The sequence below is a fragment of the Ostrea edulis genome, chromosome 2, assembly GCF_947568905.1.
Source record: "Ostrea edulis chromosome 2, xbOstEdul1.1, whole genome shotgun sequence".
In the NCBI taxonomy this organism is placed as follows: Eukaryota; Metazoa; Mollusca; class Bivalvia; order Ostreida; family Ostreidae; genus Ostrea; species Ostrea edulis.
Window position 1 is genome coordinate 76,648,647 of NC_079165.1, and position 23,892 is coordinate 76,672,538.

Sequence of the window (23,892 nt, forward strand, 5' to 3'; positions counted from 1 at the left end):
CCACCGGCACAACGATACTACTAGAGGCAAGTTGATTGATATTGTTTAACGTCCCTCTCGAGAATTTTTCTCTCATATGGAAACGTTACCACTACCGGTGAAGGGATGCAAAATTTCGGTCTATGGTCCGCACTTACGGCCTTTGAGCAGGGAGGGATCTTTATAGTGCCACACCTGCTGTGACACGAGACCTCGGTTTTTGTGGTATCATCCGAAGGACTGTCCCATTTAGTCGCCTTGTACGACAAACAAGGGGTACTGAGGATCTATTCTAACCAGGATCCCCACGGGATTGCTAGAGGTAAGCAATAAACCTAACTTATCTAGGTGTTTAACATAATCGCCTTTCTTATGCTGTATAGCTAAATCATAGTGATAGGAAGAATGACTTCCCTTTATTTACATTGCTTATGACCTTTAAAACAATCCTGTAATGCTTTCATAGGAATATCATCTCTTTATGATATAGTTGTTTGACTGGTATAACTGACTCCTGAGTTGGTATCTTAGAAGAAACACAAGACAATCAGATGTTTATTGAGCTTGAGAAAATAAAGATGCATGTGCCATCAGCATCATATTACATAGTGAAGAAAACGTAGTTCATATTCTACACACCACAGTTGATATTGTTGGGTTCAGTGTACGGTATCTGAGGGTATATGGACTGGGGATCGAAGATACTATAGTTGAACTGTAATGAAATAACAGAAGAATTAGATACATGTGCCTGGAATCTATGGCTTGTACAAATTTAGGAATTCTCTTTTTATAAATAAAACATCTAGGATGTATCAAGCGGCGCTTGTAGGTTGACGGAGAAATCCATAGATAGACTCTCCTGACGAGAAATACACATGGTGAATATCAAATTCAAATGTTTTAAAACTCCAGTATGTGACAAACGGACAAATATACGACAAAAAAGGGGGGTTCTCTGTTCTGTCATTTATCAAAGGTAGCACATAATCAATTCTTTGATGTAATAGTCGATCATTTTCCTTCATTACAAAGCAAATTAAACTAATTCTTTATTTACATTACAGCAAGGCTATATTACCTTATTCTGGTCAGTTCCATAGACTACCATATACGAATCGTATGCTACGCTATCCCTGAAGTCCTGTAACACAGTGGAATTCGTCCAGTCCAAAGCATTAAACGTTGGGGTTAAGGGTGCCATGATTCCTCTTGGACCATCATTATTCCCGTGGAATCTGTTATAGAGGGGTTTGCTTTGACAATCGATCAGCTTAGATCTTGGGTAATGAAATATGAACGAAAAACACATTTCATTTCTTGTTGAGAATCCTCCCTAAAAAGACAGGTTAGAACGGAAATCATTGTGTTGTTAATGATGTAGTTGTTCATACGATAGATATCAAGAAAATTAGACCAGAGACTGGAGACACTTCATTCTTAAAAATCTTTAATTCAATCACTAGTCAAACCTATATAGAGCCGCCAGGGAAACATAAAGCGGTGATTTTAGAATTTATGATGAACGCTACATATACATTTGTATGTATGTCTAAAATCACGTGACAGGTCGCGATGTGGTCATTGGTTAGAACGTTCGTGACCCTGATGTTGTGGGTTTAGCGACCACTTTTGCGAAATGTTTGACAATTAAAAGTGTTGTGGGTCTTTCGGATGACGCTTAGAAAAGAGGTATCTTGTCACAGCTGGTGTGGTCACGATATAGACAACCCCTACTACAATACTGAGTCATATATCGATGTAGAATTATGATTCGTCACCTGTAGCGTAATGTCTAGATATAAGAGAGAAAAAACTCAAAAGGAGGTAAAAGCAAACAAACGATCGATTGATTGCGGTTTTACGCCGTTTAGCAATATTTCAGCCATTTTACGACGGCAAACCAATGGAAACAAAAATTACTGTAAAACTGAATGCAGCAACGAGAACAGAAATACAGAGACAAAACATTTAAAAGAAATTCTTATTTATAGCTGCGTGTAATTTAGAGGTCTGTAGGGTACTGACTAATATAAGGCAAACAAATTTCAAAGATATTTATTATGGAATGGGGTGTAACTCGTGTTATTTATTATTCACTCTTCAATATATGAAGCGTAAATACATTGAACATATCTGAACCTTCTACTTCAAATCAATCCTTTTACCGTTACGGATAAAACCTATGTGTTATGAGTAAACATTTTATTCAAAAGTTAGAGTTATGATACAAATATTTTGCAATTTTCAGAGGCTGCGATAAAAAAAAAAGAGAGCAATTAAGGCAGTTTACTGTTAGTTAATAAATTTTAGCATTCAAACTTTAATGGTACATGTATATATTCATTATATTTCAATATTATATTTGATAGTGCAGCTGTTTCAACGGTCTTTTTTAAAGTCAGCATTTCGCAAATTCTATGGTCAATATAACAATCTAGTTTGTCAATACAACCTATCATTGGGTCAAATGCATTTGACTTGTTTCATACCGATTGTTAGGCCGTTCTTAACACACTAATTTTGAGTATGGATAACTCCGTTTACCTGATCAAGATATAGGGCTCACGGCGGGTGTGACCTGTAGATAGGGGATGCTTACTCCTCTTAGGCACCTGACCCCACCTCTGTTGTGTCCAGGGGTCCGTGTTTGCCCAACTCTTAATTTTGTATTGCTTATGGGAGTTATGAGATTGATCACTGTTCGTTATCTTCACCATTCATGTGACATTTGAAATAGAAATTGTCCACATATGTCCAAAGAATTAAGTATGCGAAACTGTCTGATGGCATTAAATTGTTTTGATGGTCTTATAAAATACATTGTGCCCAGTCTGTTTTTAAAACAAGACCTAAGGAAATTAATTTGACGACCAAAGTGTATTCTCTGAATTTAAGGTATTTTCTACATGTCTAAGGTAAAGATAACGAACAGAAGTCGATCTCTCACACTTTATACAGAAAAAAATTCTCATGACGATTATGAATAAGTATTTGGGTGTCAGGTCATTGATTGGATCTAGAAAGTGTTCAAACAGTGAGTCAGATGACTAGCATTACTTGTTTTTTTATTCTACAGTAAAATTGCATGATACGAATTCTCAAATCCACAGTATGCTACAAAACACTTAAAAGTGGCATGAAACAGATTTTTCCAAGTTCTTTTTACCACTCACAGTGCAACCCAAAAGTTATTTTAAAAATGACTTGATAAAGTACTTTAAAATACTTATAACCCTGTAGTTTAATAGAGTGATTATATAAAGTATGCAATACTTATAACCCTAAAGTTATAAAGAATGACTAGATAAAGTACTTAATACCTATAATCCTATAGCTATACAGAGTGACTAAGTAAAGTACTTAATACTTATAACCCTATAGTTATACAGAGTGACTAAATAAAGTACTTAATACTTTAAACCCTATAGTTATACAGAGTGACTAAATAAAGTACTTAAGACTTATAACCCTATAGCTATACAGAGTGACTAAATAAAGTACTTAATACTTTAAACCCTATAGTTATACACAGTGACTAAATAAAGTACTTAATACTTATAACCCTATAGTTATACAGAGTGACTAAATAAAGTACTTAGTACTTATAACCCTATAGTTATACAGAGTGACTAAATAAAGTACTTATACTTATAACCCTATAGCTATACAGAGTGACTAAATAAAGTACTTATTACTTTAAACCCTATAGTTATACAGAGTGACTAGATAAAGTACTTCATACTTACATATGTTACATTAGTTTTTCCTCTGGAGTCATACGTGCATTCTACTATAATACTATCGCCCTACAAAATACATCTAAATGTTTAGGATTATATCACAATACAATGATAAATGTCTAGGATTATATCACAATACAATGATAAATATCTAGGATTATATCACAATACAATGATAAATATCTAGGATTATATCACAATACAATGATAAATGTCTAGGATTATATCACAATACAATGATAAATGTCTAGGATTATATCACAATACAATGATAAATATCTAGGATTATATCACAATACAATGATAAATGTCTAGGATTATATCACAATACAATGATAAATATCTAGGATTATATCACAATACAATGATAAATGTCTAGGATTATATCACCCTGCAAAGAAAAATATATGTTTAGGATATCATCACCCTAGGAAGATAAATACTTAGTATGATATCATTCTACGAAGATAGATATCTAGGATTTTATCAACCTATAAAGATAAATGATAAATGTTTAGAATTCTATCACCCTGTAACCATAAATGTTTTTGATACTATTACCCTACAAACATAAATATTTAGGTTTATATCAACCTATAGAGATAAATATTTAGGATACCGTCACCTTAAAAGATAAATGTTTAGGATATTTTCGCCCCACTAAGCTAAATGTTTATATCACTATCACTCGACAAAGATAAATGTTTAGGAGTATACCAACCTACAAATATTAATGTTTAGGATATTATCGCCCTACGAATATGATATTGCCCTACAGAGATAAATGTTCAGGATTATTTCACCCTACAAAGATAAATGTCTAAGATGGTATCATTCTACAAAGATAAATGTGTATGAAAACATTGACCTCCTACAAATCTACAAATGTGACATTATCCTTAAATACATGTTTTTTTTCTATTAAGAACTTTGCACGATATTCCAAATCAGCAGTCATTTATTTCCCCGAGTGATTTTCGGTATTAAGAATTGTACTTTTTTGCCATTGTAAAGGATGAATGGAAATTAGAGAAGTTAATAAAGTATAAGGCATAATTCAAGTATATATGAAATCCACGAACGGCATCATGGCGCTGGTGAGAAATAAATTCACCAGACTTTGGACTTGTGCTTAGTCCAGGTCAATAACGGAACATATCTAAATATGTACGACATAAAGAGGCAAATTAATTCGGAAAATTGTAGCTTTTTTTTCTTGAGAGGATAAGGAAGTATATCCCATTTACAAAATATTAAGTATGGGATTTGTAACAGTCAGTGCGGAGGTACCTCGACCGTCCTCTACCCAGATGACGTGTGAGAGGTATGAGCTCAATATTTTCTACAGAAATTGATAAAATGATAAACATTCAACAGAAAGAGACATCGATGAGAAGAATTCGTTTAAATTTTCTTCACACTTAATCACATAAAGTTCTTCATCTACAGGCGTTCTTAATCGAAATTAAACACTGAAATGTAATACTGTTATACAGTTTCATATTTAAATGATTAGTAGATAAAATTTTATCACGTAATATAATGTCTGCGATTCAAACGGTTTCATACACCGAAAACTTACTGTCTGCACAAAACGACGATATACATACATCTTTCAGTGTTCTGTTGGCTCGGCGGAAGTCCTGATAGTTAAAGTCATAATGTCTGTCGTCTGCTAACGGTTTCTTCTCCACTCCTCCGCTAATAATTCTAGTCCTTATAGCCTTGGCGATAAGATGGGCGTGTTGCTGTACTCCGAAGACATGGACACCATTTGTAAAATCTTGTAGACCCTAAAGGACAAACTATCACATCAAAGGACTTGTAATCACTCGAGCATTTAATATTCTTATACACAATTATCACATCAGATGACTATTGTAGCCACTCGAGTATTTGATGAGACACACGGTATTAGGTAATTTAAATGTTACATTTACATTGGAAATCCCGCATTATAATAGGGGTTGGTTAAAAATGCTTCACTGCTGCGGTCTTGAACATCATATAGGCTGTTATTTGTAGCTGATTTTGACTACACTTTTCTCCGTTAACCTGATCGTGATAGAGGGTGCACGTCGGGTGTGATCGGTCCACAAGGGAGGCTTACTCCTCCTAGGCACCTGATCTCACCTCTGATGTACCCAGTGTCCGTGTTTGTCCTACTCTTAATTTTGTATTTTTATGGAATTGATGAGATTGATAACCTTTCGTTATTTTCACTTTTATATAAGGCAAATCTTGAGACACTACACCTAACTAGTCCCTATCTTAAATTGCAAGATTCACGAATGGGTCGTAAGAAACATAATATGGAAAGAATTCCATATAATAAATAATTCCCATTTCTGCTTGTATCTATCTGGTCAACAAGTATATATATACATATGTAGGATCTCCCAAGATTTGTGATTTGATATGATTTATATTCAACTAGTTGTATATAAATCAAATCGAAACACATTCCATAGGAGATTCTTTTTATTACATGTTAACTTACTTCGGTTATTCGTTTACGTTACTGTATGGTTGGGAATTTCGCTTCCTGACATTTTGTAAACGAACTACGTGAAATTGACGTTTGTTTGTGACGTCGCAAACGTCGTAGTGTAATAATTAAAATTTTTGCAATGGGTGATATCCACTGGTTAAAGGAGTAAACATGTGTCAAAAACAATAAGTAACAATGTGTACTATATTCATCACTGATAACAAATCCTATACAGCACTGTATTTTGTGTTCCTTGGAGACTGACATTGACATTAGTATTTGCATTAATCAAATTCCTATGTCAGACATACCAAACTGTTCGAAGGCCCACCAGGTATACTGCATAGTTGTTTATCTTAGTCCAAATTAATTGTAATTATGTACAAACACTGAAATCAAGCCATGTTACATATTGTGCCCACTCCCCTAACTACATAATAAACACAACAATAATATACCAGGTGTAAAATGGATTCGTTACAGAAGGCAGTGGTGACAAAGTCTGATTGGTTAGGTGGAACAGCAAGGCTTGGATCCACCCTAGCGGCAACAAAGAGTATCCCAGCATCATGCAATCGTAAGGTTGGCGTTACCGTCAGCCGAATACCAGAATCATCCACGTAATCTACAATAAGAAAGCAGTGGATTATCAACACACGTGATTTAGGTCTCTACAGCCCAGTAGCTAAGTACTTCGTTACTAGCTTGAAAATACGGATGTAGATTTAATTGCTGTTATAAAATTTAGAAATTCATTTCAAAATTAAAGATTATCTCCCTCATGCATAGCTCTTATCCTTGGACGAATTTGGCTCCACTTTTTTGGCACGCTGCTTTTGGCTATATTTAGCTCTAAAACTTCATAGTTATTTCGGATTTCAAAGATTTCTGTTGAGCATCACTGAAGAGACATTATTTGTCGAAATGCGCATCTGGTGCATCAAAATTGGTACCGTATAAGTTTTACATTTACATACGTATGTACACCAAATACAATATATTTTTAGTAGGGGAGGGGGGTAATTCCTCGAACTACAGCGCAAAAATTTATGAAAGGCCCAGAGATTCAATGTCTTGCATTGCAACTCTTTGTCATTGAGGTCTGTCGATAGACCTACGGTATTTACAAAAGTAATGCTCTTGGCATATTTTTGTTCGACAGAATGTCAGGTCTGGGTTGTTGTAATGAATCTGCATGATATGTATATGACTGAAAGAATGACCAAATATTTGAATTCAATCTTTTATGTATTGAAATAGTATTTGTTTGCAAGTGAATACTATTGTTTTAAATATAAATGAAGATTACATATTCTACAGTGTTACATTGATGATTGTATATCAAAGAATATGTAACAAATATAATTTGATTTAGTAATTTGAAGTTCTGACCATTTCTTAGGCCTGGGTTGTTGTAATGTGTCTCCATGATGTACAGGTCTGTGTCCCCAGGTTCAGCCACCGGAAGTCCTGCTTCGTCCGGGAAATAAAAGGCCTGCAAAACATGAATTAATTGTTTCAAATAACTTTGACCAAAATTAGTAAGGCGTCTACATGAAAGGAAAAATTATATACATAGAGTAAAATCATATAGTAAATATATATCCTCAATATATATTTTGAAAATTGGTTTTGCATTTATCAGCTTATAAAATGACTTGAAAAAAGGTCAATTTACCTCTCCACCGACCGCCCAGATAGCTACAATATGACCACAAGGACGTTTGGTTTTGTCTTGGTCTTCATAGCAAACGTAATTTGGGGAATTCAAAAGGTTTCTGTTAATGCCAGGACATTTATATACCACCAGGTGGTGCACCAGAACTTCATGACCCTTCTGCACCAATACCTCAAACTATTTGAATATGGAAAAAAATATCAAAGAATTTATATGTGACTTGGTAAGCTTCTGAATATTTGTCCTTTTTGTAATATTCATTTTGCTGCAATACAATGGATTTACGGTAATATAAAACCATTTGACAATGTTATATTTTGTGAACATTTTCCAACCAAAATGCTAAAACTTAATTTACAAACCCACAAAAAACAAATAAAAATGGTAGTCACCTTGATTAGATGATGTTTTTTCTGAAGAGAGGAAAAGTCGAAAATTCGGCAGCTGTATGTTGTGTCGACAGCAGGAACATGATACTGGATGACAGGTAATTCAATTAAAAATTGAATAACGGACATATTCATGAATAGACACAATATTGAGTTTTTAACATCATAGATTGATCTGAAGGTGGAAACGTGAGAATGCTAGTTTTAACGTCACTTACTATTACTACAAACTTATTCAAAAGTAATAAAAACAAACTCTAAATAAGTTTATATTTTTATAAGTAAAATGGAATAGGGAGTTCATATGAATTTTGAACAGCATAGAGAAGTTCCTAATTTTAAAGGAATTATATATTTGGTCTTATTTCAACCAAACTAAGCCAAAAAAACTAGACCAACTCATGTATCCACCTTTTGCTTCTATCAAGTGCCCTTCAAATGTTTTTGCATTGATGGTTGGCCGTAAATTGTTTAACGTCCCATTCAAGAATCTTTCACTCATATGTAGACGTCATCATTGCCGGTGAAGGGCTGCAAAATTTAGGCCTTTGCTCGGCGCTTACGACCTTTGAACGGGGAGGGATCTTTATCGTGCCACAGTACATACGGTACAAACATAAATACCAAAGATGATCCATGAAAGCTCGAAATCTTATTTCCAATGGGGTCCTTTGATGCACAGATGTTTGCGCTATGGGGCTTATTTATATAAGAGGAGACTGGAGAACCCGTAAGAAACCCACTTGTTCGAGAGGGCGACCGCCTTACCCTCTCACATACAACCACTGCCGATCACGGAGGTCGCAGCGTTGAGAAGCTAGAGCACTATCCGGACATCCTATTCTATCCCGAATAATCACGGGAGTTTATGCATGGAATTGTAGGAATAAATCAAAAGTTTGAAAATGATATCAAACCACCATTCCAATCACAAGCATGAGTTTCATGACATAAATAGGTTTCATGTCGCAAGCAATACTGAATTAAATTTTATAAAATGAATTTTAAATTAGCTAAATTCATTTACAAAAACAGCTTATACTGTTTATTTGGAGCTTGTAGAAGAAGAGAGAGAAGTGTCGAAGTGATGAAAAACTGCATTTGAGGACATAGTGGCTGCTGAAACCTCCCAATAGCAAATGCGTGATTTGTAAATAGCTTGGAGGTTTTCATTTGGGTTTAAAAGTATCTTATGATGAAATATATGTTTCCTAATGCTTTAGATTTCATATCTTTTTAGATTCAATCAAACATTTACCACATTACTAATACACTCAATAGTCTTACATTGTTATTCAGAATATCGATGTTTTTGGCGTCACTTTCCAATGCCGGAGGGGACAATTTCGACAGCAATAGAAGACTCTTCACTCCGCGGTTGAACCTGTGATAAGGGATGTCATCATCTCCGTCCGGGTCATCGGGATGATAGGAGTAAATTATCTTCACAGTGTCATCCTAATGGCAACAATCAATAGTAAACAACACATTTCATGATGATCGCATAGGTTCCTGACAATTCGAAAGTATAAAATTCCATTATCACCTACATATGATGTTTATATCTCTCAACTGATTCGATACGAAAGAGGGATATGTAGAATCGACATATGAATGAAAACGATTATTGTTGATACACATGTAAATCTTAACATTAAAACGTCGTCGATATATCTAAATGTCGATTTGAAAGTCACAGCAAGATTTTTTTTTCTCATATAGAAGCTTTTGAATAAACTTTGCTTCATAAGATTATAAAACAGGTCAGCTAACAAAGAAGCAGAACTCGTGCCCATAGGAATTCCAACAGACTTTAGGAAGACCTGATCCTTAAAGACTACGAGGATGTTGTTAATGAGGAACTCCAGTATATTTTTTTAATTCCAACTTCAGAGTACTTCTGCGTTGAATCAGAGTGGCACTGATTTTGGTTACAGATTACTCCGTTTACCTAATGAAGATAGATGGCTCACCGGGTGTGTGACCAGTCATCAGGGATTGGTTAATCATCCTTGACATATGATCCCACTTTTGGAGTGTCCTGGGGTCTGTGTTTGCCCAAATCCTAATTTTGTATTTTTGTAGGATTTATAAAATCACTTATCATTATACTTACATTGCTTTTAAGGTAGACCTTAATGAGACATTCACGGTTTTGGTTTGAAAACTTATAATTAAAAAACTTAGATAAAATAATCTTACTGTGATTTTGTAGTCTTCATCGTCGCACGTGTCTAATTTTCTGACCATTTTCAACACAGTTCGACAGTCATCCTCGCCTGCATAAAGAAGATGCCAATCTTGAGAAGCGTCCACAAGTGGCGGGGAGTGACCAACTGTATGCCTGTCCTGTAATACATAGAATATAAAACTGTATATTTGTCCTTCAATACATAGAATATAAAACTGTATGTCTGTCCTGTAATACATAGAATATAAACTGTATTTTTATCCTGTAATACATAGAATATAAAACTGTATATCTGTCCTGTAATATATAGAATATAAACTGTATTTTTGTCCTGTAATACATAGAATATAAATTGTAGGTCTGTCCTGTAATACATAGAATATAAACTGTATGTCTCTCCTGTAATACATAGAATATAAAACGGTATGTCTGTCCTGTAATATATAGAATATAAACTGTATTTTTGTCCTGTAATACATAGAATATAAATTGTATGTCTGTCCTGTAATACATAGAATATAAACTGTATGTCTGTCTTGTAATATATAGAATATAAAATGTATTTTTGTCCTGTAATATATAGAATGTAAACTGTATTTTTGTCCTGTAATACATAGAATATAAATTGTAGGTCTGTCCTGTAATAAGTAGAATACAAACTGTAGGTCTGTCCTTTAATCCATAGAATATAAACTGTAGGTCTGTCCTGTAATACATAGAATATCAAACTGCATGTCTGTCCTGTAACATATAGGATATAAACTGTATTTTTGTCCTGTAATACATAGAATATAAACTGTAGGTCTGTCCTGTAATACATAGAATATAAACAGTATGTCTGTCCTGTAATATGCAAGGTGAAGATAACGAACAGTGATCAATCTCATAACTCTTACAAGCAATACAAAATAGATAGTTGAGCAAACACGGACCCCTGGACACACCAGAGGTGGGATCAGGTGCCTAGGAGGAGTAAGCATCCCCTGTTGACAGGTCACACCCGCCGTGAGCCCCATATCCTGATCAGGTAAACGGAGTTATCCGCAGTCAAAATCAGTGTGCCAAGAACGGCTTAACAATCGGTATGAAACACGTCAGACAGCTTTTGACCCAATGCGAGGTTGTATTGACGAACTAGATCGTTATAACGACCATAGAATTTGCGAAATGCTGATTTCAATCAAGACTGTTGAAATCCCTGTACAATCAACTTGTTTGTCAGTAGCTTACCTCGATTTAAAAACTGACTATACCCAGAACAAGCTCTTGCATATCGAATCAGTTGAGATATATAAACACCATATGCAGGTGATAATGGAATATTGCTACATAAATGTGGGAAGTTGACGATGGAGAAGCTGAAATCATCCCGTTTGTCATACAGTTGAGTTGTTAGTTTGCCGTTAATGTCTACTTTCAATAAAATATCTAAGTATGAAGCAGAAGTGGACGACTCTGTGGTGTCCTTTATTTCGAGTTCACAGGGATATATCAAATCGACATATGAATGAAAGCTATCATTGTTAATAGACAAAACGTCATCGATATATCTAAAAGTCGAATTGAAGGTCACAGCGAGAGATTTTTTCTTCTCACGTAGAAGTTTTTGAATAAATTCTGCTTCATATGAATATAAAAACAGGTCAACTAACAAAGGAGCACAATTTGTGCCCATGGGAATTCCAACAGACTGTTGAAAGACCTGATCACCAAAGACCACGAAAATATTGTCAATGAGGAACTCTAGCATATTTTTTATTTCAACTTCAGAGTACTTGTGCGTGGAATCAGAGTGGTGTTTAACAAAGTAAGTTTTTGAATGACTGATCACTAGATATGAATATTTCCGTTTTCCGTTTTTGTTGAGGAAGCAACTGTTTATGATGTCAAAAAGTCTAGTCTTTAATTTATCGTGAGGAATGGTCGTGTATAGTGTTGAAAAGTCATAGGTTTTAATGCTATTGATTTGGGGAAAATTCTGTGATTTCAAGTTTATTAAAAGTTCTTTAGAATTTTTTAGAATCCACATTTGATTAACACCACTTCTGGCATATGTAGTCGCACAGTAAGTTTGAAGTTTCTCCTTCACAGTTGTTAACATTTTCGTGAGGAGCAAAGATAGGGGCTTGGTAGAGCACTTACTGGATCCAGCAATGTATCTTTGTTTGTAAGGGTTTTTATGTAGTTTAGGAATCCAGTATAGGTACGGTAACTCATATTCATTCGACCCATTGACTGGAATATTAAATGTGTCTAAAACTGAAGCATGGTTTTGAAGAATTTCGTCTTTTGAAAGGGCAGTTGGAGTTTAGTATGATTACCAAAAGTGGAATTAATGCCAAGTTCGTTTAAAATACAGTTGTAATAATGAGCCTTACAAACAAAGACAATGTTGTTACTAGCTTTGTCAGCTGGAACCAAAACATATTCCTTATGTAACCTATCTAATTCTTTTATCACTTCTGGTTTACTAAACACAGAAGGATAGATGGTACGTACTTTTCTTTTCATGTGTCTAATGCGGGATTTTAATATCCCTCTTATGCTTTTAACCCATTCTGACAATGTATCAAGTTCTTCTTTTTCATATTTAGCCGATCGTCTGGCATAATCTTCGACAGAACTCATAATAGAGATGAAGTTCTGTCGCCAATTAAAAGACCGAGGTTCTCTGTATTTAGGACCTTTAAGAATAAGTGATTTGAGGTCCTCATTTTCAATTATATCAACATCACCAGTAATGACATAGAACATAAAACTGTATTTTTGTCCTGTAATATATAGAATATAAACTGTATTTTTGTCCTGTGATGCATAGAATATAAACTGTATGTCTGTCCTGTAATGTATAGAATATAAACTGTATGTCTGTCCTGTAATACATATAATATTAAACTGTATGTCTGTCCTGTAATATATAGAATGTAAACTGTATTTTTGTCCTGTAATACATAGAATATAAACTGTAGATCTGTCCTGTAATACAAAGAATATAAAACTGTATTTTTGTCCTGTAATACATAGAATATAAACTGTATGTCTGTCCTGTAATATATAGAATATAAACTTTTTGTCTAATTAAAAATGAATAGAATAAGAAAGACTATTTTTGTAATGTAATTCAAATGGAATAAAATACCATTTCTCTCTTACAACGCAGTAAAAGTTAAAGCAAAAATCACAAAAAAAAAACCCTCAGTGCATTTCATGCTATATGACGACACAATATAAAGGTATGTCACGGCGTACAGGTCTATAGTTGTATTGTGGGAACAATTATCATAATATTTTCTCGCTATTTACTACCGTTATCCAGTGTTCAAGCAGTGTGTGTTTAAATCTGTTTGTCGGATGATTTTTTTTTTCAATCTTCTTCCATGATATATGTCTCATGTTTTATATAAGTGTACACTGCAGACGTTTTATGTTAAATTGTGATTTTGACATCGCCCCCGATGTGAAAAATCATACAGAATAAAGAAAACCAACATGTGTACATATCGACAATATTTTATTGCAATCAAAGCATATTCCAAAAGGTAACTAGTTGCAGGTTAAGACATTTAATACGGAAGGTGGGATGTTTTGCCTCGTTTAGATAAGATTTGGCGGTGAATATGGGAAATGCCCATCTGAGTCGAGATTATGGAAATTCCAATATAAAAGGCGACGATAACGAACAGTGATCAATCTCATAACTCCTATAAGCAATACAAAACAGAGAGGCTATTGTACCAGTCCGGATCGTTTTATAAATTTATATGTTCATATATTCATATGAAGCAGAATTTATTCAAAAACTTCTACGTGAGAAGAAAAAATCTCTTGCTGCGGCCTTCAATTCGACATTTAGATATATCGATGACGTTTTGTCTATTAACAATAATAGCTTTCATTCATATGTCGATTTGATATATCCCTGTGAGCTCGAAATTAAGGACACCACAGAGTCGTCCACTTCTGCTTCATACTTAGTTATTTTATTGAAAGTAGACATTAACGGCAAACTGACAACTCAACTGTATGACAAACGGGATGATTTCAGCTTCTCCATCGTCAACTTCCCACATTTATGTAGCAATATTCCATTATCACCTGCATATGGTGTTTATATATCTCAACTGATTCGATATGCAAGAGCTTGTTCTGCGTATAGTCAGTTTTTAAAACAAGGGGATACTGAAGACCTATTCTAACCCGGATCCCCACGGGATAAAAGTAGGGAAGGCTGTATGAAATACAATAAAACTTCTAGAATAGGAGACAAACATCTTTTTGGTTAAAATGCACTTAACAAAACCTGATGTATCACCTTTTGTCAGAACGTTCAAAGAGAAAAGAAACGAGAATAACTGTTTCTACCATGTGATTATATTGTCGTGTGATTCCAAGCGTTGACAGAGATGTAAGTGAAGCTTGCGTAACGCGCCCTCTGGTGAGAAAATGGGTGGATGTGATAAACAACTTAAAGTCTTGCGGATAAAAATAGCTCTACGTCACTTGGATGGTGACTTAATAGTTAAGCGAAGGATTTCCCCACTTATTATTTGTCGAAATGCGCATCTGGTGTATCAAAATTGGTACCGTATAAGTTTTACATTACGACCCCTGGGTCGAGGCCTCTGCTGGTGGACTGTTAGTCCCCGAGGGTCTCTACAGCCCAGTAGCTAAGTACTTCGTTACTAGCTTGAAAATACGGATGCATATTTAATTGCTGGTGTAAAATTTAGAAATTCATTTCATACTTAAGGATTATATCCCTCATGCATAGCTCTATCCTTGGACGAATTTGGCTGCAGATTTTTGGCACTCTAGTTTTCCTTTTAGCTCTTACAAGTTCATTGTTATTTCTAATTTTCAAAATTTCGGCTTGAGCATCACTGAAGAGACATTATTTATCGAAATGTGCGCATCTGGTGCATCAAACCTGGTACCGTATAACTTTTACATGCGACGGTTAGAAGAATTTTGCTGTCATTACTTCATAATTTTACTCGGGATACCTTAATCCCACAGTGAATTGAGACATGGTCAATATATATTCAATGCCGTATATGAACATCAATAATGTTTTGATTGGGGAAAATTACAAGACTGGTGTTTACCGAGAATAGAAAAACAGAAATTTTGGAATCTAAAATGAGCTCGATGAATACAAGAATAACTATGATGATGAAATAACAAAAAACAACAGAGAAAGCAAAGTGGGGTAACATATTAGAATAGGGCAATTTCACCCGACGAGAGACCAACGACCCCGTAGGGTGAGCATATAACAGATTCAACAACTGAAGATTCAGATACAAAACACCTCAGAGAAGAATCATATGTAGACCCAGTGAGAAAGAAAGTCCACCCAAAAGGAAGGAAGCGATTTACCGCCCAGAGGAAGTTTCAATAATATCAGATCCAACACAGGTTGCAAAAGCCAACAAAATAGTGGACCTCAAAACCAACAATCACAGGATCAAGGAAATATATTTAAAAAATGGAAATCAAATTCGCAACTTCAAAACCAGGAGGTATCAGAGGTAGTATAAAACTATACAAGGCCCAGACACATAAAACAAGCAATATTTCGTTACAATAGCTCATAGAAACAAATCAACGGGTCATAAAATGATAAATCTGTAGAGTTGGGATCTAATCGGCATCGAAATAGAATTATTAGCATAAAGACTAAAATTTACAGCATCTCCAAATATGGATTTGAGGAAGTTTAGAGCTGACACGGACAGGTTTGGCTATAAATTATGAAAATCTGCGTTTGGCCAAGAGAGACCAATTCATTAAACAGTTGATACCGAATCTTAAATTTATCAACATTTATATTTGATATAATCATATGATTGATATCATGCGCTGTAATTATTACGCCATTTATGAACTACTGTGATATTCACTTTCCACTACATCAACGTTATTATCATGACGTCACAATGAACTTTTGCTTACTATATAACGTACTAAACATTTGTATATTGCGTAACTACCTGAAAAGTCTAGCACGGCGAAAGTGCTGGTAGTGATTTTGATTTTTATATTCAATTTATATTTGAACTGTAAAAGTTTTTCGTCTCTATTTGAATATTTCAGTATGTATCTAAGGACATTGTATTACCTTGAAATATGGAATCCCATCCTTTACCCATCCAACAATGACGTCAGAAGGATACATTTTTCCGTTCGGTGACAACCCAAATCCGATATAGCCTTTCGTTGCCACATGAGTCTCGAAGATAATGTGTGTTTTGTTCACATTCCAAAATAGTATATATTTCCCATCGGGATCAATTACTTCCGTAAAGTCGAACTTTTCCGTTGGTAAAGGAGAGCCACATGACTTTGGTGTAGTTGGATTTGAGGAAGTGTTAGAGACAACATGTGTTAGGCAAGTAGATACTGGTTCAATGTATGGGTCACTTGGAATCAACTTCAAGACTTCTTGACTGCTATGCTAAATTATATAGGATTGGAAAGTTATTTTACGTTTGAAAACAAGTTTGTTCTGCACCCGAATTCAAACATCTTCGATTAATCGTTTTAGCATCACCCGTATATGTTATTAAGTTACCTGTGACTTTAATTTTCTACCATTGCAGCTTGCCAAATAACGTGAGGAGGACAGGTACTTGTTAAAACTAGATCGATCCGTTTGGGACGTCCAGTCAAATAAGGATGCTATTTCATGTCCACGTCTAACTGTGACATTAATATTGTCATACAATGGAATACTCGTACAATCTTCTACGGCCATTTGAGGATAGTACACAAGAAATGAAAGGCACATCTCATTGGTAGTGGCTAATCCTCCCTAACGTATTGTTGAAACCTCATTAATGATTTTGCAGTAAATCGTATATTTCGAAAAATACATGAAATAATCATACTTCAAAACTTTGATACTAATGCAAGTATAGTTGTCATTATCATTATTCATCTATCAGGATGTCTGAAAAATGCTAGACAAATGCATCTCTGATCATCAATGGAAGAATGTAAGAATTCAAACCGTCAAATGGTTTTCGACTATATTGCTTCCAGGCACTTATTCAAAATTTATAACCTACCCATGGATTCATACTCAAATTTATTCCAAAAGAACTGGATTTATGCTTACATATGTCACGGTAGATTTCTGCGAAGAATCATAGGTACAGTCAATAGCTACAGCATCACCCTGAAATGTTGATACAACATAGATATGATAAATGTTGATACAATATAACTATAATAAATGTTGATACAACATAAATATAATAATGTAGAAACAATGCAGATGATATAAATGTGGATGCAATATAAATGTAATTAATGTTGATACAATATATACTATATATAATAAATGTTGATACATAGTAAATGGTGGAATTTCACTTCTATCATATTTGATCTTAGAACGTGTAGTACAACGCGTATGAATTGGTTAACACTAAAATTGAAAGTGTATGTTTTTACTAAATAATTTATTGTTAATTATAATATGTTGATTATGGATGATTTAAAGAATATGAAGAAAAATGCTCGCAAGACACCACAATACTGTATGTTACGTACCCACATTAACTTTTTAGTCTTTGGAATATTTCGATATTCTTGGTAATTAAAATCATAATTATTGTCGATCGCCAACGGTTCTAGTTCTGTCCCATTGCGAACTATTCTTGTCCTTATTTTTCTGGCCAATAAATGACCATGCTGTAGCACAGCAACAATGTTTACACCACCGGGTAAAAAGTCAAGTCCCTGTTGAGAACAAACGTTATCTATATTCATAGCTGCTTTTAATTAAGAACAATACATAATGCCAGATGTAAGAACAAGTGCAAATATCGAGCATTGATGTAACATATACATGTACAACTAGATAGAAAAAATATAATAGAACACTTGAATAACCAGAGATAATTTGAAAATTACTTTATTTAAACATTCTGCAGTGCAAAATCCACTGGAAACAAACTCTTTTTCAAATGGAGGAACAATTTGTCGATCATTGACCTTCACCCCCATACTTAGTACTCCAGCATCGTACCTCCTGAGAGTGGGAGTAAATGTCAGTCGAATACCAGAGTTATCGACTAAACCTGAAATAGATATTGAAATATGGAGCTTTATAAATAATTCCATAAAGAAAACATCTTATGACATTTGACAGGGTACCTGTAAAATGCAAACGAAACGAAATGAAACATATATAAGATAAACTTACCGAAACGAAATCTAAGACAACATAATTAAATCGAAACGATACCTAATGAAACAAAACAGATTGTTTAACCGAACTCTTCAATAATAATGATAATAATAAAATGGCAATATGAGCGAGCATATCAGGCCTCTGTGAAAGCTGTCACATAGAAATGAAATTCGCCCTCGTCCCTTTGATGAAGTCTCTTGTGGTCCATCGGTTAGCATTAAACATTGCTTGAAGAAGCCGTAATCTTAGAAAGTAGAAACTGCATTAATTTACTTTGTGCTTAACCCTGCCGCTCTCTTGCAACGTTTAAAAATTTATTAATCTAGACAATCACGTGTTGTGATGCTGCTTATGTCATATGAACAAAGTGTTTAATGTATTGTTTACCGTTTCTCAGTCTCGGATTGTTATAATGAGTCTCCATAATGTAGAGTGCTCCATCTCCAGGTTCTCCCATTGGTAGACCTGCCTCTTCAGGATAGTGAAAATCCTGAAAGCAGAGTTGCAAAATTGTAAGCAAACGCTAGATCGCTGAGATAATACACTACATTTTAATCAATTAGAAGCGATGACATAATAACAAAGACATTTATGTAATGGAAACTTGATGGAATTGTTAGATTGCTGTTCAAATACTTACTTTCCCACCTATTGCCCAAGCAACTATGATATTCGCACAGGCCTTGAGTTGCTGGTGGTGAAAATGGTAGCAGTAGAAATCAACTCCAATATATTTTCTGTCAATTCCGTAGCATTTGTGGATCAAAATGTGATGTACCAAATCTTCATGACCCTTTTGTATTACTGGCGCAGCCTATTTATGTTCATTCAATATTTATTAGATCATCTGCTAACTAATATCAAAAAGCTATATTTGGATTCCTTGATTTAAATTTTGTGTGTACGGAACAAAAATGATATATTCGTACCTTTATCATGTGGTGTTTCTTTCCCAGGTCGGAGAGGTCAAATACTCTACACATGTAGGTAGTGTCAGTGTCCGGAACGAGGTACTGAAAAACAGTTGTATGAAATACATGATAAATAGTGGGTCCCTAATGATAGAAAATATATTTGTCAAAATCATATGACAAATAGAGTTCCGTTGTATTTTGGAGGAGTAAACATAGGAAGCTGCTTGGAAGTTAGTGACAGTTCTTTTCGATGGAATGTAAACATTTTAAAAAAAATGTCATGTCGACCTCACAATGCATACCCTGTTATTAAGCAAATCTCGACTGATTGCATCGGTAGGCATGACGAATCGTCTGGATTCTGCAAGTAACATGACGCTTTTGGCACCCTTGTGAAGGCCGTGATAAATTAGCCTATCTCCCTCCTGTTGAGGTTCATGGTCACTATATGAATATATTATCCGAATGGTGTCGTTCTGCGAAAATATTATATATATATATATATATGAAATAGAAAATATGCCTTTAATGCCCTTGATGATGACTTAATCTAGGAAAGATTGTCCTTAATGATGATTAACTTAATGGTAAATGACTACCATAGAAGCAAGTGCGTGAAGATGACCAATATGAACTGTGCCCTTCATGATGACTACTGTATATAGGACGATTTCCGCTTATGAAGATTTAGATTGGAATTGAATTTCATCGACATTAAAGTCAGCCATGTAGGATAGAGAGAAATAGACGAAAATAGAATATGGGCGAAACTTACCCTCTGTACAGTGTTGATATGAAAATAGATTGACTAATGAAAATTTTCATTTTAAAAAGGAATATAATCCAAGATGTCACTGATGATGGTCTACTGGTGGCACCCACTATGCCGATTGATGTGATACTAACATACAGAATTTAACATAACCACTACAATACTTGATGATTTGCTAAAAGATCGACATAGGTAATTACGGTTATCTTCATGTCATCTTTGTCACAGGTGTCCAATTTACGAATTGTTTTGATGACGGTTCCAAAATCATTTTCCTCGCCATGCAGAAGGGTCCAATCTTGGGATGCATCAACCAGTGGTTCAAAATGTCCTGTTGAGTGTCTGTCCTAAAGGTAGCATAAATAAATTACTGTCTTATCTATCATAGAATCAAATCGAAATATAAACTGGATATCTTACAAACGAGAATGATACTGTCGGGTTGAACAATTCATACATACAAGTAAATGACGAATGACCAAATGCATAGTAATGTTCTATATATGTGCTACTATTTTAATTTTGGAATATGAACCTACATTACATTAACTTTAGAACTTTCACGTGTGATAAGTGCAGTATATTTACATCGTCAACTTAACAAATCAATGTATCCATATGAAATGTTAAATAATAACGAACAAAGATCAATCTCAAAACTCCTATAAACAATACAAAATAGAGAGGTGGGCGAACACGGACCCCTGGAAATACCAGAGGTGGGGTCAAGTGCCTAGGAGGAGTGAGCATCCCCTGTCGACCGATCACATCCGTCGTGAGCTCTTTATCTTGATCACGCAAACGGAGTTATCCGTAGTCAAAATCAATTGTGAATGTTGTTGTGAATCTGTAACTCTTCGGAAAAAACTGACACAGACCGAAGAACTACAGATCCAATTATTTTTTTTAAAAAATCTATTACGGCACAATTTTGGCTCAAAAATGGGTCTTGTGTCGCTGTATTCTTGCATTGCCGTTGCAAAATTTCAACATGAAAAAAAACACTTCCTAATACGATCCGATACAATCGTTGAGATAATTTTTATTAGTAGCAGCTATCAATCTGTAACTCTTTACTTTAAGGGATAAGATCTTTAATCTGATTTGTTCAGTGCTAAATATAATCTAAAGTACGACTTATCGTGCTCAGAGCGGATGTGATCGGTCAACGAGGATGTTTACTATTGCTAGACACCTGCTCCACCTCTAGTGTGTCCAGTGGTCCGTGTTTGCCCAGATCTTAATTATTATATAAATCATGAGATTTTTGAGATTGATCACCATTTAATATCTTCATTTTTTTCAATTTTGACGTGATATTAAAGAATATGGGGAAATAAATTTTTGTAATTGCTTATTACATATATGAATTAACCGGACTTTAATTGAACCACAAAAATCTGTATCGTAAATGTCTGAGTACTAATTAACTCATTTGTGAGGCTACATCGTTAATATACATGTAACTCAACGATTGTGTCACATCTGTTTACAGATAATAATGAACGAACACGCTTTATCTGTTACCGAAAAAATAAATATGTTGCACTTCTAGAATTAGAAGTCCATACCATTTGAAAAATATGTACTAAACTTTTTATTGAATGAATATCAGTAAAGACACGCGCCTTTTACTTCGCAACTTCGCGCGGGCATAGTCCCCGATATCCAGTCATTGAATGCCAATGTATGTCTTAAAATGCAATGATAACAGCCACTAATACGATAAGTAACTGTGTGTATTCAATTTTCAGATATACAGCCAAATTGAAAGTATCACTCACCTTCAGATAGGTATGTCCATGCCTCACCCATCCAATGACGACATCCGCCGGATACATCTTTCCACTAGGGGACAGTCCAAGACCCACATACCCATGGGTCTTTACGTGAGCCTCGAATGTAATATGAGTGGAATTGAATTTCCAAAACAGATGATAGTTTCCAGCTGAATCTAGTACGACATGTTTTGGGAAGGCTTCGGACGGAGTTGGATACCTTGTCTCAGAGTAGTGTACAGACAGGCACTTTATAACTTGTATTATCAACAGACATACCGCTAGGTTACCTGATGTCCCAGGCATTTTCACTGCTAAAACGTTAATGACAGAATTACACGATACTTTTATATCAAGATACCGCGTTCTTGAGAAATACCCCGTGTTAAATCGTCATATGACCGATAGTCATAGTTTTTTCCAGATTGATAAACTGATAAGATAGCTAAATAGTGACATTATTTTGAAACATCAATCAGCACATCACCATTGTTTTGTATTCATTTACAGTATTTCATTGTTTAAAACAGACATTTATGCATTGATGATAATAAATGAAATCAAATGTTGAACGAGAGGCCCAAAGGCCTTTTCGGTCACCCGAGTACTAGTTAAAATATATTAGTCCCAAGAGCTATGAAATCTAGATAAAAATGTCCTGTTCTGAATATCTAAGCTAAATTCTAATATTCAGTAACAGTACAAAAACAAGATGTGTTCTTAAAACTTCAATGCATTCAAAAGTGCATACACTGATGAAAGGCTTTTCATAATATAAATATTAACAGCAAACGATATGAATAATTTGGACCCATCTTAGAGTCAAAACCCTGGGGTTGTAAAATCCACTATTTCTGTACATCTTTTTCTGTTATTCCTAAATATGCATTTAGTTTTTATACTGTATCAGTAAACTTAAATAAGTCCTTCAAATAATTCTGATGATTTTGATACCACCCTGAAACCATACTCTTACCCCTAAGATCATCAAATTAACAATTTTGGTAGACGATTACTTATTTTTATAAACATTCATTTAGTTTCAGTTTAGTATCAATAGCACTAAATATGTTATTTAAGCGTTTTACACATAAACACTATTATTTAAATTTGGCCCCTCCCTGTGGTCAGAACCCCTACCCCAGGGATAACAAGAGGTACTGTGAGCAATGTTCACCAAGAATACCCCCCGCTTACCCCAATCTCCCAAAGGGTGTTGGTAATAGGTATAAACTACCTCTTTTCTGAGTGTAAAAAACAAATGGCATGACAAACCGAACTATATTGCTACTTCGATGTCCAGTGCGCTTGACCTTTGACCTTTTGACCCCAAAATCGATAGGGAACATCTTCATCCCACGGGTAGTCCATATGTATGATATGGTGACTGTAGGTGGAAAGGATAACGCTTTAGAGCCCGGAAACCATATTGCTACTTCGATGTCCAGTGCGCGTGACCTTTGACCTTTTGACCCCAAAATCGATAGGGAACATCTTCATCCCACGGATAGTCCATATGTATGATATGGTGACTATGTGTGGAAAGGATAACGCTTTAGAGCCCGGAAACCATATTGCTACTTCGATGTCCAGTGCGCTTGACCTTTGACCTTTTGACCTCAAAATCGATAGGGAACATCTTCCTCTCACGGATAGTCCATATGTATGATATGGTGACTGTAGGTGGAAAGGATAACGCTTTAGAGCCCGGAAACCATATTGCTACTTCGATGTCCAGTGCGCTTGACCTTTGACCT

The 23,892-nt window shown here is 34.9% G+C and overlaps 1 protein-coding gene across 1 annotated transcript; it reads right to left on the reverse strand.

The window, feature by feature from the left end:
* Nucleotides 1–521: 521 nt before the first annotated feature.
* LOC130051597 (uncharacterized) lies at nucleotides 522–22,528 on the reverse strand. Its single transcript, XM_056153669.1, has 21 exons — nucleotides 22,142–22,528; nucleotides 20,558–20,704; nucleotides 19,888–20,061; nucleotides 19,601–19,684; nucleotides 19,312–19,485; nucleotides 19,059–19,161; nucleotides 18,392–18,558; nucleotides 18,029–18,217; nucleotides 17,592–17,651; nucleotides 17,046–17,285; nucleotides 16,593–16,928; nucleotides 10,483–10,629; nucleotides 9,568–9,738; nucleotides 8,284–8,367; nucleotides 7,892–8,068; nucleotides 7,606–7,708; nucleotides 6,672–6,838; nucleotides 5,333–5,515; nucleotides 3,729–3,788; nucleotides 1,061–1,315; nucleotides 522–694 (listed from the first exon to the last, which is right to left on the reverse strand). The coding sequence occupies exons 1-21, from the start codon at nucleotides 22,439–22,441 to the stop codon at nucleotides 611–613; spliced, it is 3,405 nt and encodes a 1,134-aa protein (XP_056009644.1). The 5' UTR covers nucleotides 22,442–22,528; the 3' UTR covers nucleotides 522–610.
* Nucleotides 22,529–23,892: the final 1,364 nt, after the last annotated feature.